This window comes from Lissotriton helveticus, chromosome 3_1 (genome assembly GCF_964261635.1).
Source record: "Lissotriton helveticus chromosome 3_1, aLisHel1.1, whole genome shotgun sequence".
Lineage (NCBI taxonomy): Eukaryota > Metazoa > Chordata > Amphibia > Caudata > Salamandridae > Lissotriton > Lissotriton helveticus.
The window spans coordinates 766007835-766022841 of record NC_136061.1 but is presented as its reverse complement, the minus strand read 5'-3'; the positions used below and the strand labels follow the sequence as shown (position 1 = coordinate 766022841).

At 47.5% G+C, this 15007-nt stretch overlaps 1 protein-coding gene across 1 annotated transcript in view; it reads right to left on the bottom strand.

Annotated features, from left to right (window-relative positions):
• LOC144823852 (uncharacterized) overlaps positions 1 to 15007 on the bottom strand; it is a 132946-nt gene that overhangs the window by 32386 nt on the left and 85553 nt on the right. The window contains exon 3 of the mRNA XM_078682724.1: positions 592 to 708. Coding sequence (XP_078538850.1) covers positions 592 to 708 — 117 coding nt within the window. The remainder of the gene's footprint in view (positions 1 to 591; positions 709 to 15007) is intronic.

Here is a 15007-nt window from a genome sequence, read left to right as displayed (position 1 = left end):
TAACCAATCCAAATTGTGTTTCTATTATCCGCTGTAGACCTTTTCTATAAATGTAAGGTTTGAGTGTTTCTTCCAAATGTTTTACTAGGATTGTAGCCTATCTTGAAAAGACTAAATAATCATATAGTACAACACGAAGGATACTATGGGAGCAAATGAAGCTTTTGAACTTATCTAAAGGATAATGCCTAACATGATTTCTGGTCCACTTGCATCTTGGTTATTGAACAATTGTGTCCAATAGTAATAGCTTAAAGGTTCTATAGTCTGAAAAATCGCAGTGGATGAGAGGTTAGAAAAAGTGGTTGCCCCCACGCATGACCCCCCATGTAGATCAAAATCTGGGAAAAATCTACGGATATTTGACTCTAAATTTTATTGAGTACAGACCAAAATCTCATTACACACCCCTGAAGAACACCCATATTGGTTCCATAACCAAAAATCTTTTTCCATGTTTAAAGAGACAGCCAGATATGGATCGAAAACTTGCATCCACAACCTTCAGGCGAAATATAGAATTGCTTGCAATAAGTTTATCATCATTAAACATCATTGTAACAGAGGGCAGATTTTTGTTTCTAGACTTACAATTTGTGGAAGATTTGAATCCAAATGTGTTTTTAGCGTCCAAAAGGTAACCTTTTCATTCTCTCCTGTTTCTCGAACAAAGATATCGCGCGTTGATAGGGTGTGTCGAATAGAGTTCTGCACAATATTAATAAAGAAATGTAAACAAATTCCAATAAACACACAGTGGATTTACACAGAAATTACAACAATAATACTTTGTAAATAAAATTGCTAAATCTTGGTTTATAATCATATCTACTAGGCGTTTCAACTTGCATTGGCCAGCTTATTCACTGCATAATTTATGCCTGCCTCTTATTTGAAATGAGGTCTCTCCGATAGTTCTGCAAAGTTAAGTACAATTTAAACAGCATTACAAAGTACATTAATATGAGATTTTTATTTAAATAAAGTACACATTTTAACTATTGTTACATTCTGTAATTTCAGCCAGAACACAGATGAAGAAATTTAATTATTTGTAATTAAAATGATAAAATAACTCATTTTATAGATCAATTTCTTGAGATGGATACAAGCTTTTCAAAAAAATAGCAGCTGGTGTAACAAGCATTGGCATAGCCAATAGATCTCGCCTTTGGGACCTTACAAGTGTTTAGTTATCCAGCACAATATCCTTGGGCAACAACATCAAGTGTTGCATGACTAAACACTCATAAGGTCCAAAGGCGAGACCTATTGGCTATGCCAATGCTTGTTTAAAGTACCATTCCGAAAACCAGGAGGTTTGCTTCTGATTCTTTGATGCCAGCTGGCAAGCTTGGGAAACATCTCTATTTATCTGAGACCAACTCCATACTTTAGGAAAGAACTTAACCTCCGCGCCCCCGCAGACATAATTATTTTTATTAACTGGACCTGACTACAGTTGCCAATTCAGAAGACATGGGCAAACAATTTCAAGGATTTTGTGTTGTGAGGTGGACACTCGGACCCTGTGGCTCCTCCTAGGCCACCAGCAACGACAAGGGACGACACTGCTTATTTCTGTTTGAGCGCTAGACGGGAAGTGAGGGGAGAGGGACGGGCACTGTGGGGTAGAAAAGCACATGAACCGCATGGGTGGAGAAAAGTCCCCCCCCTGGAGGAGAGGAACAATGTGGTAGAGAGAGTAACCAAAATAAAAAATTCATACAGTTCATGGAAAAAACAGCCAGTACTCACTGACCTTGGTCTTGACTTTGAGGCGACTTTTGCAATATGCGGCTACTGCAGTCACTTGGAGATGGTCCTCGCCAGGGTTTTCATGTGTTTTAAGCAAATCATTGTTTGAGGAGGGGGCTGGTCATGGGGTGTATTGCCATTTTACTAGAGGAGAGGGGAGGGCAACCAAAATACTTTACTGAGGGTGGGGCACATTTGGGCGGGAAAACGCTGTTTTCAGGCAGCATCGATATTAAGGATGCCACGTGAATTAAAGACCACCCAGATGCAAATGACAAGTGGGTTGTGTAACTGCTTTCCCCCCACCCACCGAGCATGTCCATTATGACTGCAGGCATTCTTCAGCCCTCCCCTCGGGTGGATAAATAGAAAATGGATTCTAAGTGGCAACGTGAGACATTAATCACAACCGTGTGTTTTGGCATTATAATGCTGGCTGTCGTGAATGTTTTGCGAGAACAGCGTGTTACTTTAATTACTCACCAGTGACGACGAGTCAGTTTGAAAGTCGGTCACACATGCACATTTCAGTGTTACCGCCTGCTGCATTATTCATGCTTGTCACTGCTTCTAGGAGTGACGGCAGGGAGCTGCTCATCCAACCGGCAGATGGCAGCATAGCTCCAGAGAAAGAACAATGGTGCGCACGAAAGTGATCGCGACCGGGAGTTGTGTGCGCGCAGAAAAAAAAAAACAGGCTGGCGAGTGGTGTGCGTGCACCATGACAAGAAAGGAAAGCCATATGGCGCCTCTGCTCGTCATTGTGCGCGTAACCGCACGCTCTATGTCTGCCAAAAGCGTGTGGTAGGACTTTTAATAGCCCACACACTAAATGTCTCGCAGAGCACCGCATGCGCTGGCTCAGCGAGACCTAAACATGAAGGTTTTTCACTCTCAACGAAACCCTAAATACATTTTCTTCAAAAAGAATTAGTTAAACATTTAGGGCCTGATTACTAGTTAGGCGGTGTGGGAGCGGGCCACCACGCCAGCACCCCGCTCCCACACCGCAAAACTCGACTGCCACCTGCCAGCGCCTTGAAACCCTCACGGGTGAGTAGCGGGCTTTACAATATCCTCATTGATTGATTAATGGCTAGCTCTCGTGGTCCCCTGACTATGGGCTGGGGGGATATGCTATGAAGAGACCCAGCCAAATGAGGACTTCTGACCAGAGTGATGGGCATAGATATTGAGGAGTCTCTTTTCTCCTTTGTTGTGATGCCTATACATGAATATATGAGTACTCTCGGAATGGGATAAGGTACGGATTTAAAAAGCTGTGCAGTGGAACATTAAAATAAGTCCAACTGCCCCTGCGGGAAATGGAAAAAAGCCAAAGAATGCCAGCGGACATGCCAAAGTGCACCAGAGAACACCGAACGCCAACATGGAACAAGTCCAATTCAGCACAGATCATGTACCAAACCTTGACAAAAAAATACCTCACTAGAACTCAGAATGTTACATTAAATACTGCATGAAATATACCATAAGTTAACTTTATTGTTTCAGAAAATGGTGGGACGATAACATTTATTAAGCAGTAAAGCTGAGCGGTCATTGCCAGTGGTCCTGGTCTGTGCTTCAGGTGATTTGTGTGTGGGCAGCATGGCCAGGAGTTATATACTGAGGGGTATTAATATTATTACTAGTGAATTCTTGTATAGCGCATAGATACCCATAGGGTTTACCAGCGCTTGGGAGCATGTTCCACAGCCACAAATGGGAGCTAGCATAACCAAGTTCTTAGCTACTTGCCATAGGTGGGTAATGAGATGCAGCCTCTACGTGATTCTGGTAGAGCATTCCACAATGTAGGGCCCAGAAAAGAAAACAAGCAGCCATCCATCCGGGAGAGTCACTCTCAGGGCACTGTGAAGAGGGAACTTTTGCTAGAGCAAAGGGAGTGTGGAGGACAATACGGGCCAGCTAGTTTTTGCAGGAACGGCGGTTCCATGTTGGAGTTGATTTTGTACATGAAGCAAAGAGCCATGACATTAATACACTTGTCCACTGTGAGCCAGTGGAGAACACGGAGAAGATCAGAGACAGAGGAGTGTTTGGGCTGTGAAATAAGAGCCTGGCAGCAGAGTTTTGGACCACCTGCAGACATCTGACCATGGACTTAGCAGCCCCCAGGTATAGAATATTACCATAGTCCAGCATCGATTGGCCAGGACAATGGTTCTTTGTGCAGAAAAAGGAAGTATCCATAGGGCTTTTTGGAGACATTTCAAGGTGGCAAAGCAAAAGGAGGCAACCTTAATAGCCTGAAACTTCATGGTCAAGTTGGAATCAAGCCAGAAGGCCAGATTCTTCACTTTAAGGACGGGGTCAGAAAGTTCTCCCAAAGTAACTGGCCAGTGCTGGGGACCCAAGAGCTGGGGGTCCCTGCCTAGCACCATAACCTCCGTCTTGTCGCCATTTAATGTCAGGGAGTTGGAATTCAACAAGGAAGAGACACGACTTAGGCAGGAATAGAGATCTTCCATGCTAGCTTCCTCATCAGACGATAAAGAGAAAATAATTTGTGCGTTGTCTGCATAAGAGAACAGGGTCAGGCCGCAGCTTTCCGCCAGGGGGAGGACATTGATATTAATAAAAAGCATGGGGCTAAGGGCAGACCCCTGGGGGACTCCTCATGTCAGTTAGTGAGGACTAGGTATTGTAGTCGAGGACAAAAACCTGGAAAGTTTGATCCACAAAGGATTTAAGCCAGTGAAGCGCCAAACCTTGGAAGCCTAGTTGGGACATTCTGATAGTCAGAAAATCATGGGTAGTGGAGGTAGAGGTTATGCAGTAAACATGCCTTGGTGTGTGCGCTCTAAGATCAAACTTCTTCTGACCAGGAGCAATGGAAGTAAAGAAAATCCATCAAATTGCAGGCTAAATGTGCATCCAGGATGTGGAAGAGAATAGTTTAGGCTGCAAAAGATTTGGTGCCACGCTTTCTCCTGTTTTTCACAGAACACTACTCAAGGAATGTTGCTCAATTAGAAGAACAAAAGAGACGGAAATTAAAAGTCCTATTACTACCACTGTACTCTGTGCCTCGCTAGCATCTTGTCTTTCCTGCCCACATTAGAAATTCTATAGAGGAGGCATCTCTTGGCCTGCTACAATTATTACTAGATTAGAAACACATGAATATTCCGCCGACCACTTTTTAGGTCTCGGCAACGAGATCTATTGTCGCCGAGTTCGCTCGCAAGGGACTACAGAGAGGTGCACGAGCCGACCATGGACCATGGACGCGCACACACCCAGGCAGGCAGGCAGGCACGCGCCAGACACACATAGACAGACAGACACACGCACGCACACACGCACACACACGCACACACGCACACACGCACACACGCACGCACACACACACACACACACCCTCCCTCTCTGCCCACTCCCTCTCTGCCGCCCCCCCCTCTACCCCCACTCACCTGGCTCTTTCCCTCTGCAGCGGGTCAGTCATGGCAGCAGGCAGACTCAGTGTCTTCTCCGGCGATCTTCAGCTGATGTGCACGCCCACGCTGCGTCTCGTGCGCGCCCACCACGCTGTTTCGCGCCGTTGATCCTCAGCTTGTGATTACTACTCCTTCTAACCCGGATTCTAAATTACTATTTCTTGGTTCTCTAACTCCACTCTGTTGATTTGTAACAAACTGATATTCAGCACATTTCACAGTCTCGCTTTTGCTTCTCATAAATACAATAAGATTATTTTAAGCAAATGTCTACCCTTCTTTTGGTCCTGTGACTATTATGCTTCGGACTATAGAGTTTTAGAAAGTGTGGTGGAAGATTTCATGATATCAGCGTGCGGAACCTGGGTGTCATAGACATAGAAAAAGACTGCCCATATGCCAACCTGTGTGCTGACTCCAGAGTGTGAGTGCAGAGTAGTGAGTGCAGAGTGCAGAGTGGTGAGTGCAGAGTGCAGGGTGCAGAGTGGGGAGTGCAGAGTGGTGAGTGCAGAGTGGTGAGTGCAGAGTGGTGAGTGCAGAGTGGTGAGTGCAGAGTGGTGAGTGCAAAGTGGTGAGTGCAGAGTAGTGAGTGTGCAGAGTAGTGAGTGTGCAGAGTAGTGAGTGTGCAGAGTAGTGAGTGTGCAGAGTAGTGAGTGTGCAGAGTAGTGAGTGTGCAGAGTAGTGAGTGTGCAGAGTAGTAAGTGCAGTGTGAGTCCAGAGTGCAGAGTGAGTGTGCAGAGTAGTGAGTGTGCAGAGTAGTGAGTGAGCAGAGTAGTGAGTGTGCAGAGTAGTGAGTGTGCAGAGTAGTGAGTGTGCAGAGTAGTGAGTGCAGAGTAGTGAGTGCAGAGTAGTGAGTGCAGAGTAGTGAGTGCAGAGTAGCGAGTGCAGAGTAGTGAGTAGTGAGTGCAGAGTAGTGAGTGCAGAGTAGTGAGTGCAGAGTAGTGAGTACAGAGTAGTGAGTAGTGAGTGCAGAGTAGTGAGTGCAGAGTAGTGAGTGCAGAGTAGTGAGTGCAGAGTAGTGAGTGCAGAGTAGTGAGTAGTGAGTGCAGAGTAGTGAGTGCAGAGTAGTGAGTGCAGAGTAGTGAGTGCAGAGTAGTGAGTGCAGAGTAGTGAGTGGAGAGTAGTGAGTAGTGAGTGCAGAGTAGTGAGTAGTGAGTGCAGAGTAGTGAGTGCAGAGTGCAGAGTGGTGAGTGCAGAGTGCAGGGTGCAGAGTGGTGAGTGCAGAGTGGTGAGTGCAGAGTGGTGAGTGCAGAGTGGTGAGTGCAAAGTGGTGAGTGCAGAGTAGTGAGTGCAGAGTAGTGAGTGTGCAGAGTAGTGAGTGTGCAGAGTAGTGAGTGTGCAGAGTAGTGAGTGTGCAGAGTAGTGAGTGTGCAGAGTAGTGAGTGTGCAGAGTAGTAAGTGCAGTGTGAGTCCAGAGTGCAGAGTGAGTGTGCAGAGTAGTGAGTGTGCAGAGTAGTGAGTGAGCAGAGTAGTGAGTGTGCAGAGTAGTGAGTGTGCAGAGTAGTGAGTGTGCAGAGTAGTGAGTGTGCAGAGTAGTGAGTGCAGAGTAGTGAGTGCAGAGTAGTGAGTGCAGAGTAGTGAGTGCAGAGTAGCGAGTGCAGAGTAGTGAGTAGTGAGTGCAGAGTAGTGAGTAGTGAGTGCAGAGTAGTGAGTGCAGAGTAGTGAGTAGTGAGTGCAGAGTAGTGAGTGCAGAGTAGTGAGTGCAGAGTAGTGAGTGCAGAGTAGTGAGTAGTGAGTGCAGAGTAGTGAGTAGTGAGTAGTGAGTAGTGAGTAGTGAGTAGTGAGTGCAGAGTAGGGAGTGCAGAGTAGGGAGTGCAGAGTAGTGAGTGCAGAGTAGTGAGTGCAGAGTAGTGAGTGCAGAGTAGTGAGTGCAGAGTAGTGAGTGCAGAGTAGTGAGTGCAGAGTAGTGAGTAGTGAGTAGTGAGTGCAGAGTAGTGAGTAGTGAGTAGCGAGTAGTGAGTGCAGAGTAGTGAGTGCAGAGTAGTGAGTGCAGAGTAGTGAGTGCAGAGTAGTGAGTAGTGAGTAGTGAGTAGTGAGTAGTGAGTAGTGAGTGCAGAGTAGTGAGTGCAGAGTAGTGAGTGCAGAGTAGTGAGTGCAGAGTAGTGAGTAGTGAGTGCAGAGTAGTGATTAGTGAGTGCAGAGTAGTGATTAGTGAGTGCAGAGTAGTGAGTAGTGAGTGCAGAGTAGTGAGTAGTGAGTGCAGAGTAGTGAGTAGTGTGTAGTGAGTGCAGAGTAGTGAGTAGTGAGTGCAGAGTAGTGAGTAGTGAGTGCAGAGTAGTGAGTGCAGACTAGTGAGTAGTGAGTGTAGAGTAGTGAGTGCAGAGTAGTGAGTAGTGAGTGCAGAGTAGTGAGTAGTGAGTGCAGAGTAGTGAGTGCAGAGTAGTGAGTGCAGAGTAGTGAGTGCAGAGTAATGAGTGCAGAGTAGTGAGTGCAGAGTAGTGAGTGCAGAGTAGTGAGTGCAGAGTAGTGAGTGCAGAGTAGTGAGTGCAGAGTAGTGAGTAGTGAGTGCAGAACAGTGAGTAGTGAGTGCAGAGTAGTGAGTAGTGAGTGCAGAGTAGTGAGTAGTGAGTAGTGTGTAGTGAGTGCAGAGTAGTGAGTAGTGAGTAGTGTGTAGTGAGTGCAGAGTAGTGAGTAGTGTGTAGTGAGTGCAGAGTAGTGTGTGCAGAGTAGTGAGTAGTGAGTGCAGAGTAGTGAGTAGTGAGTGCAGAGTAGTGAGTAGTGAGTGCAGAGTAGTGTGTAGTGAGTGCAGAGTAGTGAGTGCAGAGTAGTTAGTGCAGAGTAGTGAGTGCAGAGTAGTGAGTGCAGAGTAGTGAGTGCAGAGTAGTGAGTGCAGAGTAGTGAGTGCAGAGTAGTGAGTAGTGAGTGCAGAGTAGTGAGTGCAGAGTAGTGAGTGCAGAGTAGTGAGTGTGCAGAGTAGTGAGTGCAGAGTAGTGAGTGCAGAGTAGTGAGTGCAGAGTAGTGAGTGCAGAGTAGTGAGTGCAGAGTAGTGAGTGCAGAGTAGTGAGTGCAGAGTAGTGAGTGCAGAGTAGTGAGTAGTGAGTGCAGAGTAGTGAGTGCAGAGTAGTGAGTAGTGAGTGCAGAGTAGTGAGTGCAGAGTAGTGAGTGCAGAGTAGTGAGTGCAGAGTAGTGAGTGCAGAGTAGTGAGTGCAGAGTAGTGAGTGCAGAGTAGTGAGTGCAGAGTAGTGAGTAGAGAGTAGTGAGTAGAGAGTAGTGAGTAGTGAGTGCAGACTAGTGAGTAGTGAGTGCAGAGTAGTGAGTAGTGAGTGCAGAGTAGTGAGTAGTGAGTGCAGAGTAGTGAGTGCAGAGTAGTGAGTGCAGAGTAGTGAGTGCAGAGTAGTGAGTGCAGAGTAGTGAGTAGTGAGTGCAGAGTAGTGAGTAGTGAGTGCAGAGTAGTGAGTGCAGAGTAGTGAGTGCAGAGTCGTGAGTGCAGAGTCGTGAGTGCAGAGTAGTGAGTGCAGAGTAGTGAGTGCAGAGTAGTGAGTGCAGAGTAGTGAGTGCAGAGTAGTGAGTGCAGAGTAGTGAGTGCAGAGTAGTGAGTAGTGAGTAGTGAGTAGTGAGTAGTGAGTAGTGAGTGCAGACTAGTGAGTAGTGAGTGCAGACTAGTGAGTAGTGAGTGCAGAGTAGTGAGTGGAGAGTAGTGAGTAGTGAGTGCAGAGTAGTGAGTGCAGAGTAGTGAGTGCAGAGTAGTGAGTGCAGAGTAGTGAGTAGTGAGTGCAGAGTAGTGAGTAGTGAGTGCAGAGTAGTGTGTAGTGAGTGCAGAGTAGTGAGTAGTGAGTGCAGAGTAGTGTGTAGTGAGTGCAGAGTAGTGAGTAGTGAGTGCAGAGTAGTGAATGCAGAGTAGTGAGTGCAGAGTAGTGAGTAGTGAGTGCAGAGTAGTGAGTGCAGAGTAGTGAGTGCAGAGTAGTGAGTAGTGAGTGCAGAGTAGTGAGTAGTGTGTAGTGAGTGCAGAGTAGTGAGTGCAGAGTAGTGAGTAGTGAGTAGTGTGTAGTGAGTGAAGAGTAGTGAGTAGTGAATGCAGAGTAGTGAGTGCAGAGTAGTGAGTAGTGTGTAGTGAGTGCAGAGTAGTGAGTAGTGAATGCAGAGTAGTGAGTGCAGAGTAGTGAGTAGTGAGTGCAGACTAGTGAGTAGTGAGTGCAGAGTAGTGAGTAGTGAGTGCAGACTAGTGAGTAGTGAGTGCAGAGTAGTGAGTAGTGAGTGCAGAGTAGTGAGTAGTGAGTGCAGAGTAGTGAGTAGTGAGTGCAGAGTAGTGAGTAGTGAGTGCAGAGTAGTGAGTAGTGAGTGCAGAGTAGTGAGTAGTGAGTGCAGAGTAGTGAGTGCAGAGTAGTGAGTAGTGAGTGCAGAGTAGTGAGTGCAGAGTAGTGAGTAGTGAGTGCAGAGTAGTGAGTGCAGAGTAGTGAGTAGTGAGTGCAGAGTAGTGAGTAGTGAGTAGTGTGTAGTGAGTGCAGAGTAGTGAGTGCAGAGTAATGAGTAGTGAGTGCAGGGTAGTGAGTAGTGAGTGCAGAGTAGTGAGTAGTGAGTGCAGAGTAGTGAGTGCAGAGTAGTGAGTGCAGAGTAGTGAGTGCAGAGTAGTGAGTGCAGAGTAGTGAGTAGTGAGTGCAGAGTAGTGAGTAGTGAGTGCAGAGTAGTGAGTAGTGAGTGCAGGGTAGTGAGTAGTGAGTGCAGAGTAGTGAGTAGTGAGTAGTGTGTAGTGAGTGCAGAGTAGTGAGTGCAGAGTAGTGAGTAGTGAGTAGTGTGTAGTGAGTGCAGAGTAGTGAGTAGTGAATGCAGAGTAGTGAGTGCAGAGTAGTGAGTAGTGAGTGCAGAGTAGTGAGTAGTGAGTGCAGAGTAGTGAGTAGTGAGTGCAGAGTAGTGAGTAGTGAGTGCAGAGTAGTGAGTGCAGAGTAGTGAGTAGTGAGTGCAGAGTAGTGAGTAGTGAGTAGTGTGTAGTGAGTGCAGAGTAGTGAGTGCAGAGTAGTGAGTAGTGAGTGCAGAGTAGTGAGTGCAGAGTAGTGAGTAGTGAGTGCAGAGTAGTGAGTAGTGAGTAGTGTGTAGTGAGTGCAGAGTAGTGAGTGCAGAGTAGTGAGTAGTGAGTGCAGGGTAGTGAGTGCAGAGTAGTGAGTAGTGAGTGCAGAGTAGTGAGTGCAGAGTAGTGAGTGCAGAGTAGTGAGTGCAGAGTAGTGAGTGCAGAGTAGTGAGTGCAGAGTAGTGAGTAGTGAGTAGTGTGTAGTGAGTGCAGAGTAGTGAGTGCAGAGTAGTGAGTAGTGAGTGCAGAGTAGTGAGTGCAGAGTAGTGAGTAGTGAGTGCAGAGTAGTGAGTAGTGAGTAGTGTGTAGTGAGTGCAGAGTAGTGAGTGCAGAGTAGTGAGTAGTGAGTGCAGGGTAGTGAGTAGTGAGTGCAGAGTAGTGAGTAGTGAGTGCAGAGTAGTGAGTGCAGAGTAGTGAGTAGTGAGTAGTGTGTAGTGAGTGCAGAGTAGTGAGTGCAGAGTAGTGAGTGCAGAGTAGTGAGTAGTGAGTGCAGGGTAGTGAGTAGTGAGTGCAGAGTAGTGAGTAGTGAGTGCAGAGTAGTGAGTGCAGAGTAGTGAGTGCAGAGTAGTGAGTGCAGAGTAGTGAGTGCAGAGTAGTGAGTGCAGAGTAGTGAGTAGTGAGTGCAGAGTAGTGAGTAGTGAGTGCAGAGTAGTGAGTAGTGAGTGCAGAGTAGTGAGTGCAGAGTGCTGGGGACCCAAGAGCTGGGGGTCCCTGCCTAGCACCATAACCTCCGTCTTGTCGCCATTTAATGTCAGGGAGTTGGAATTCAACAAGGAAGAGACACGACTTAGGCAGGAATAGAGATCTTCCATGCTAGCTTCCTCATCAGACGATAAAGAGAAAATAATTTGTGCGTTGTCTGCATAAGAGAACAGGGTCAGGCCGCAGCTTTCCGCCAGGGGGAGGACATTGATATTAATAAAAAGCATGGGGCTAAGGGCAGACCCCTGGGGGACTCCTCATGTCAGTTAGTGAGGACTAGGTATTGTAGTCGAGGACAAAAACCTGGAAAGTTTGATCCACAAAGGATTTAAGCCAGTGAAGCGCCAAACCTTGGAAGCCTAGTTGGGACATTCTGATAGTCAGAAAATCATGGGTAGTGGAGGTAGAGGTTATGCAGTAAACATGCCTTGGTGTGTGCGCTCTAAGATCAAACTTCTTCTGACCAGGAGCAATGGAAGTAAAGAAAATCCATCAAATTGCAGGCTAAATGTGCATCCAGGATGTGGAAGAGAATAGTTTAGGCTGCAAAAGATTTGGTGCCACGCTTTCTCCTGTTTTTCACAGAACACTACTCAAGGAATGTTGCTCAATTAGAAGAACAAAAGAGACGGAAATTAAAAGTCCTATTACTACCACTGTACTCTGTGCCTCGCTAGCATCTTGTCTTTCCTGCCCACATTAGAAATTCTATAGAGGAGGCATCTCTTGGCCTGCTACAATTATTACTAGATTAGAAACACATGAATATTCCGCCGACCACTTTTTAGGTCTCGGCAACGAGATCTATTGTCGCCGAGTTCGCTCGCAAGGGACTACAGAGAGGTGCACGAGCCGACCATGGACCATGGACGCGCACACACCCAGGCAGGCAGGCAGGCACGCGCCAGACACACATAGACAGACAGACACACGCACGCACACACGCACACACACGCACACACGCACACACGCACGCACACACACACACACACACACACACACACACCCTCCCTCTCTGCCCACTCCCTCTCTGCCGCCCCCCCTCTACCCCCACTCACCTGGCTCTTTCCCTCTGCAGCGGGTCAGTCATGGCAGCAGGCAGACTCAGTGTCTTCTCCGGCGATCTTCAGCTGATGTGCACGCCCACGCTGCGTCTCGTGCGCGCCCACCACGCTGTTTCGCGCCGTTGATCCTCAGCTTGTGATTACTACTCCTTCTAACCCGGATTCTAAATTACTATTTCTTGGTTCTCTAACTCCACTCTGTTGATTTGTAACAAACTGATATTCAGCACATTTCACAGTCTCGCTTTTGCTTCTCATAAATACAATAAGATTATTTTAAGCAAATGTCTACCCTTCTTTTGGTCCTGTGACTATTATGCTTCGGACTATAGAGTTTTAGAAAGTGTGGTGGAAGATTTCATGATATCAGCGTGCGGAACCTGGGTGTCATAGACATAGAAAAAGACTGCCCATATGCCAACCTGTGTGCTGACTCCAGAGTGTGAGTGCAGAGTAGTGAGTGCAGAGTGCAGAGTGGTGAGTGCAGAGTGCAGGGTGCAGAGTGGGGAGTGCAGAGTGGTGAGTGCAGAGTGGTGAGTGCAGAGTGGTGAGTGCAGAGTGGTGAGTGCAGAGTGGTGAGTGCAGAGTGGTGAGTGCAAAGTGGTGAGTGCAGAGTAGTGAGTGTGCAGAGTAGTGAGTGTGCAGAGTAGTGAGTGTGCAGAGTAGTGAGTGTGCAGAGTAGTGAGTGTGCAGAGTAGTGAGTGTGCAGAGTAGTGAGTGTGCAGAGTAGTAAGTGCAGTGTGAGTCCAGAGTGCAGAGTGAGTGTGCAGAGTAGTGAGTGTGCAGAGTAGTGAGTGAGCAGAGTAGTGAGTGTGCAGAGTAGTGAGTGTGCAGAGTAGTGAGTGTGCAGAGTAGTGAGTGTGCAGAGTAGTGAGTGCAGAGTAGTGAGTGCAGAGTAGTGAGTGCAGAGTAGTGAGTGCAGAGTAGCGAGTGCAGAGTAGTGAGTAGTGAGTGCAGAGTAGTGAGTGCAGAGTAGTGAGTGCAGAGTAGTGAGTGCAGAGTAGTGAGTGCAGAGTAGTGAGTAGTGAGTGCAGAGTAGTGAGTGCAGAGTAGTGAGTGCAGAGTAGTGAGTGCAGAGTAGTGAGTGCAGAGTAGTGAGTAGTGAGTGCAGAGTAGTGAGTGCAGAGTAGTGAGTGCAGAGTAGTGAGTGCAGAGTAGTGAGTGCAGAGTAGTGAGTAGTGAGTGCAGAGTAGTGAGTAGTGAGTGCAGAGTAGTGAGTGCAGAGTGCAGAGTGGTGAGTGCAGAGTGCAGGGTGCAGAGTGGTGAGTGCAGAGTGGTGAGTGCAGAGTGGTGAGTGCAGAGTGGTGAGTGCAGAGTGGTGAGTGCAGAGTGGTGAGTGCAAAGTGGTGAGTGCAGAGTAGTGAGTGTGCAGAGTAGTGAGTGTGCAGAGTAGTGAGTGTGCAGAGTAGTGAGTGTGCAGAGTAGTGAGTGTGCAGAGTAGTGAGTGTGCAGAGTAGTAAGTGCAGTGTGAGTCCAGAGTGCAGAGTGAGTGTGCAGAGTAGTGAGTGTGCAGAGTAGTGAGTGAGCAGAGTAGTGAGTGAGCAGAGTAGTGAGTGTGCAGAGTAGTGAGTGTGCAGAGTAGTGAGTGCAGAGTAGTGAGTGCAGAGTAGTGAGTGCAGAGTAGTGAGTGCAGAGTAGCGAGTGCAGAGTAGTGAGTAGTGAGTGCAGAGTAGTGAGTAGTGAGTGCAGAGTAGTGAGTGCAGAGTAGTGAGTAGTGAGTGCAGAGTAGTGAGTGCAGAGTAGTGAGTGCAGAGTAGTGAGTGCAGAGTAGTGAGTGCAGAGTAGTGAGTAGTGAGTGCAGAGTAGTGAGTAGTGAGTAGTGAGTAGTGAGTAGTGAGTGCAGAGTAGTGAGTGCAGAGTAGGGAGTGCAGAGTAGGGAGTGCAGAGTAGTGAGTGCAGAGTAGTGAGTGCAGAGTAGTGAGTGCAGAGTAGTGAGTGCAGAGTAGTGAGTGCAGAGTAGTGAGTGCAGAGTAGTGAGTAGTGAGTAGTGAGTGCAGAGTAGTGAGTAGTGAGTAGCGAGTAGTGAGTGCAGAGTAGTGAGTGCAGAGTAGTGAGTGCAGAGTAGTGAGTGCAGAGTAGTGAGTAGTGAGTAGTGAGTAGTGAGTAGTGAGTAGTGAGTGCAGAGTAGTGAGTGCAGAGTAGTGAGTGCAGAGTAGTGAGTAGTGAGTGCAGAGTAGTGAGTAGTGAGTGCAGAGTAGTGAGCAGTGAGTGCAGAGTAGTGAGTAGTGAGTGCAGAGTAGTGAGTAGTGTGTAGTGAGTGCAGAGTAGTGAGTAGTGAGTGCAGAGTAGTGAGTAGTGAGTGCAGAGTAGTGAGTGCAGACTAGTGAGTAGTGAGTGTAGAGTAGTGAGTGCAGAGTAGTGAGTAGTGAGTGCAGAGTAGTGAGTAGTGAGTGCAGAGTAGTGAGTGCAGAGTAGTGAGTGCAGAGTAGTGAGTGCAGAGTAATGAGTGCAGAGTAGTGAGTGCAGAGTAGTGAGTGCAGAGTAGTGAGTGCAGAGTAGTGAGTGCAGAGTAGTGAGTGCAGAGTAGTGAGTAGTGAGTGCAGAACAGTGAGTAGTGAGTGCAGAGTAGTGAGTAGTGAGTGCAGAGTAGTGAGTAGTGAGTAGTGTGTAGTGAGTGCAGAGTAGTGAGTAGTGAGTAGTGTGTAGTGAGTGCAGAGTAGTGAGTAGTGTGTAGTGAGTGCAGAGTAGTGTGTGCAGAGTAGTGAGTAGTGAGTGCAGAGTAGTGAGTAGTGAGTGCAGAGTAGTGAGTAGTGAGTGCAGAGTAGTGAGTAGTGAGTGCAGAGTAGTGAGTGCAGAGTAGTTAGTGCAGAGTAGTGAGTGCAGAGTAGTGAGTGCAGAGTAGTGAGTGCAGAGTAGTGAGTGCAGAGTAGTGAGTAGTGAGTGCAGAGTAGTGAGTGCAGAGTAGTGAGTGCAGAGTAGTGAGTGCAGAGTAGTGAGTGCAGAGTAGTGAGTGCAGAGTAGTGAGTGTGCAGAGTAGTGAGTGTGCAGAGTAGTGAGTGCAGAGTAGTGAGTGCAGA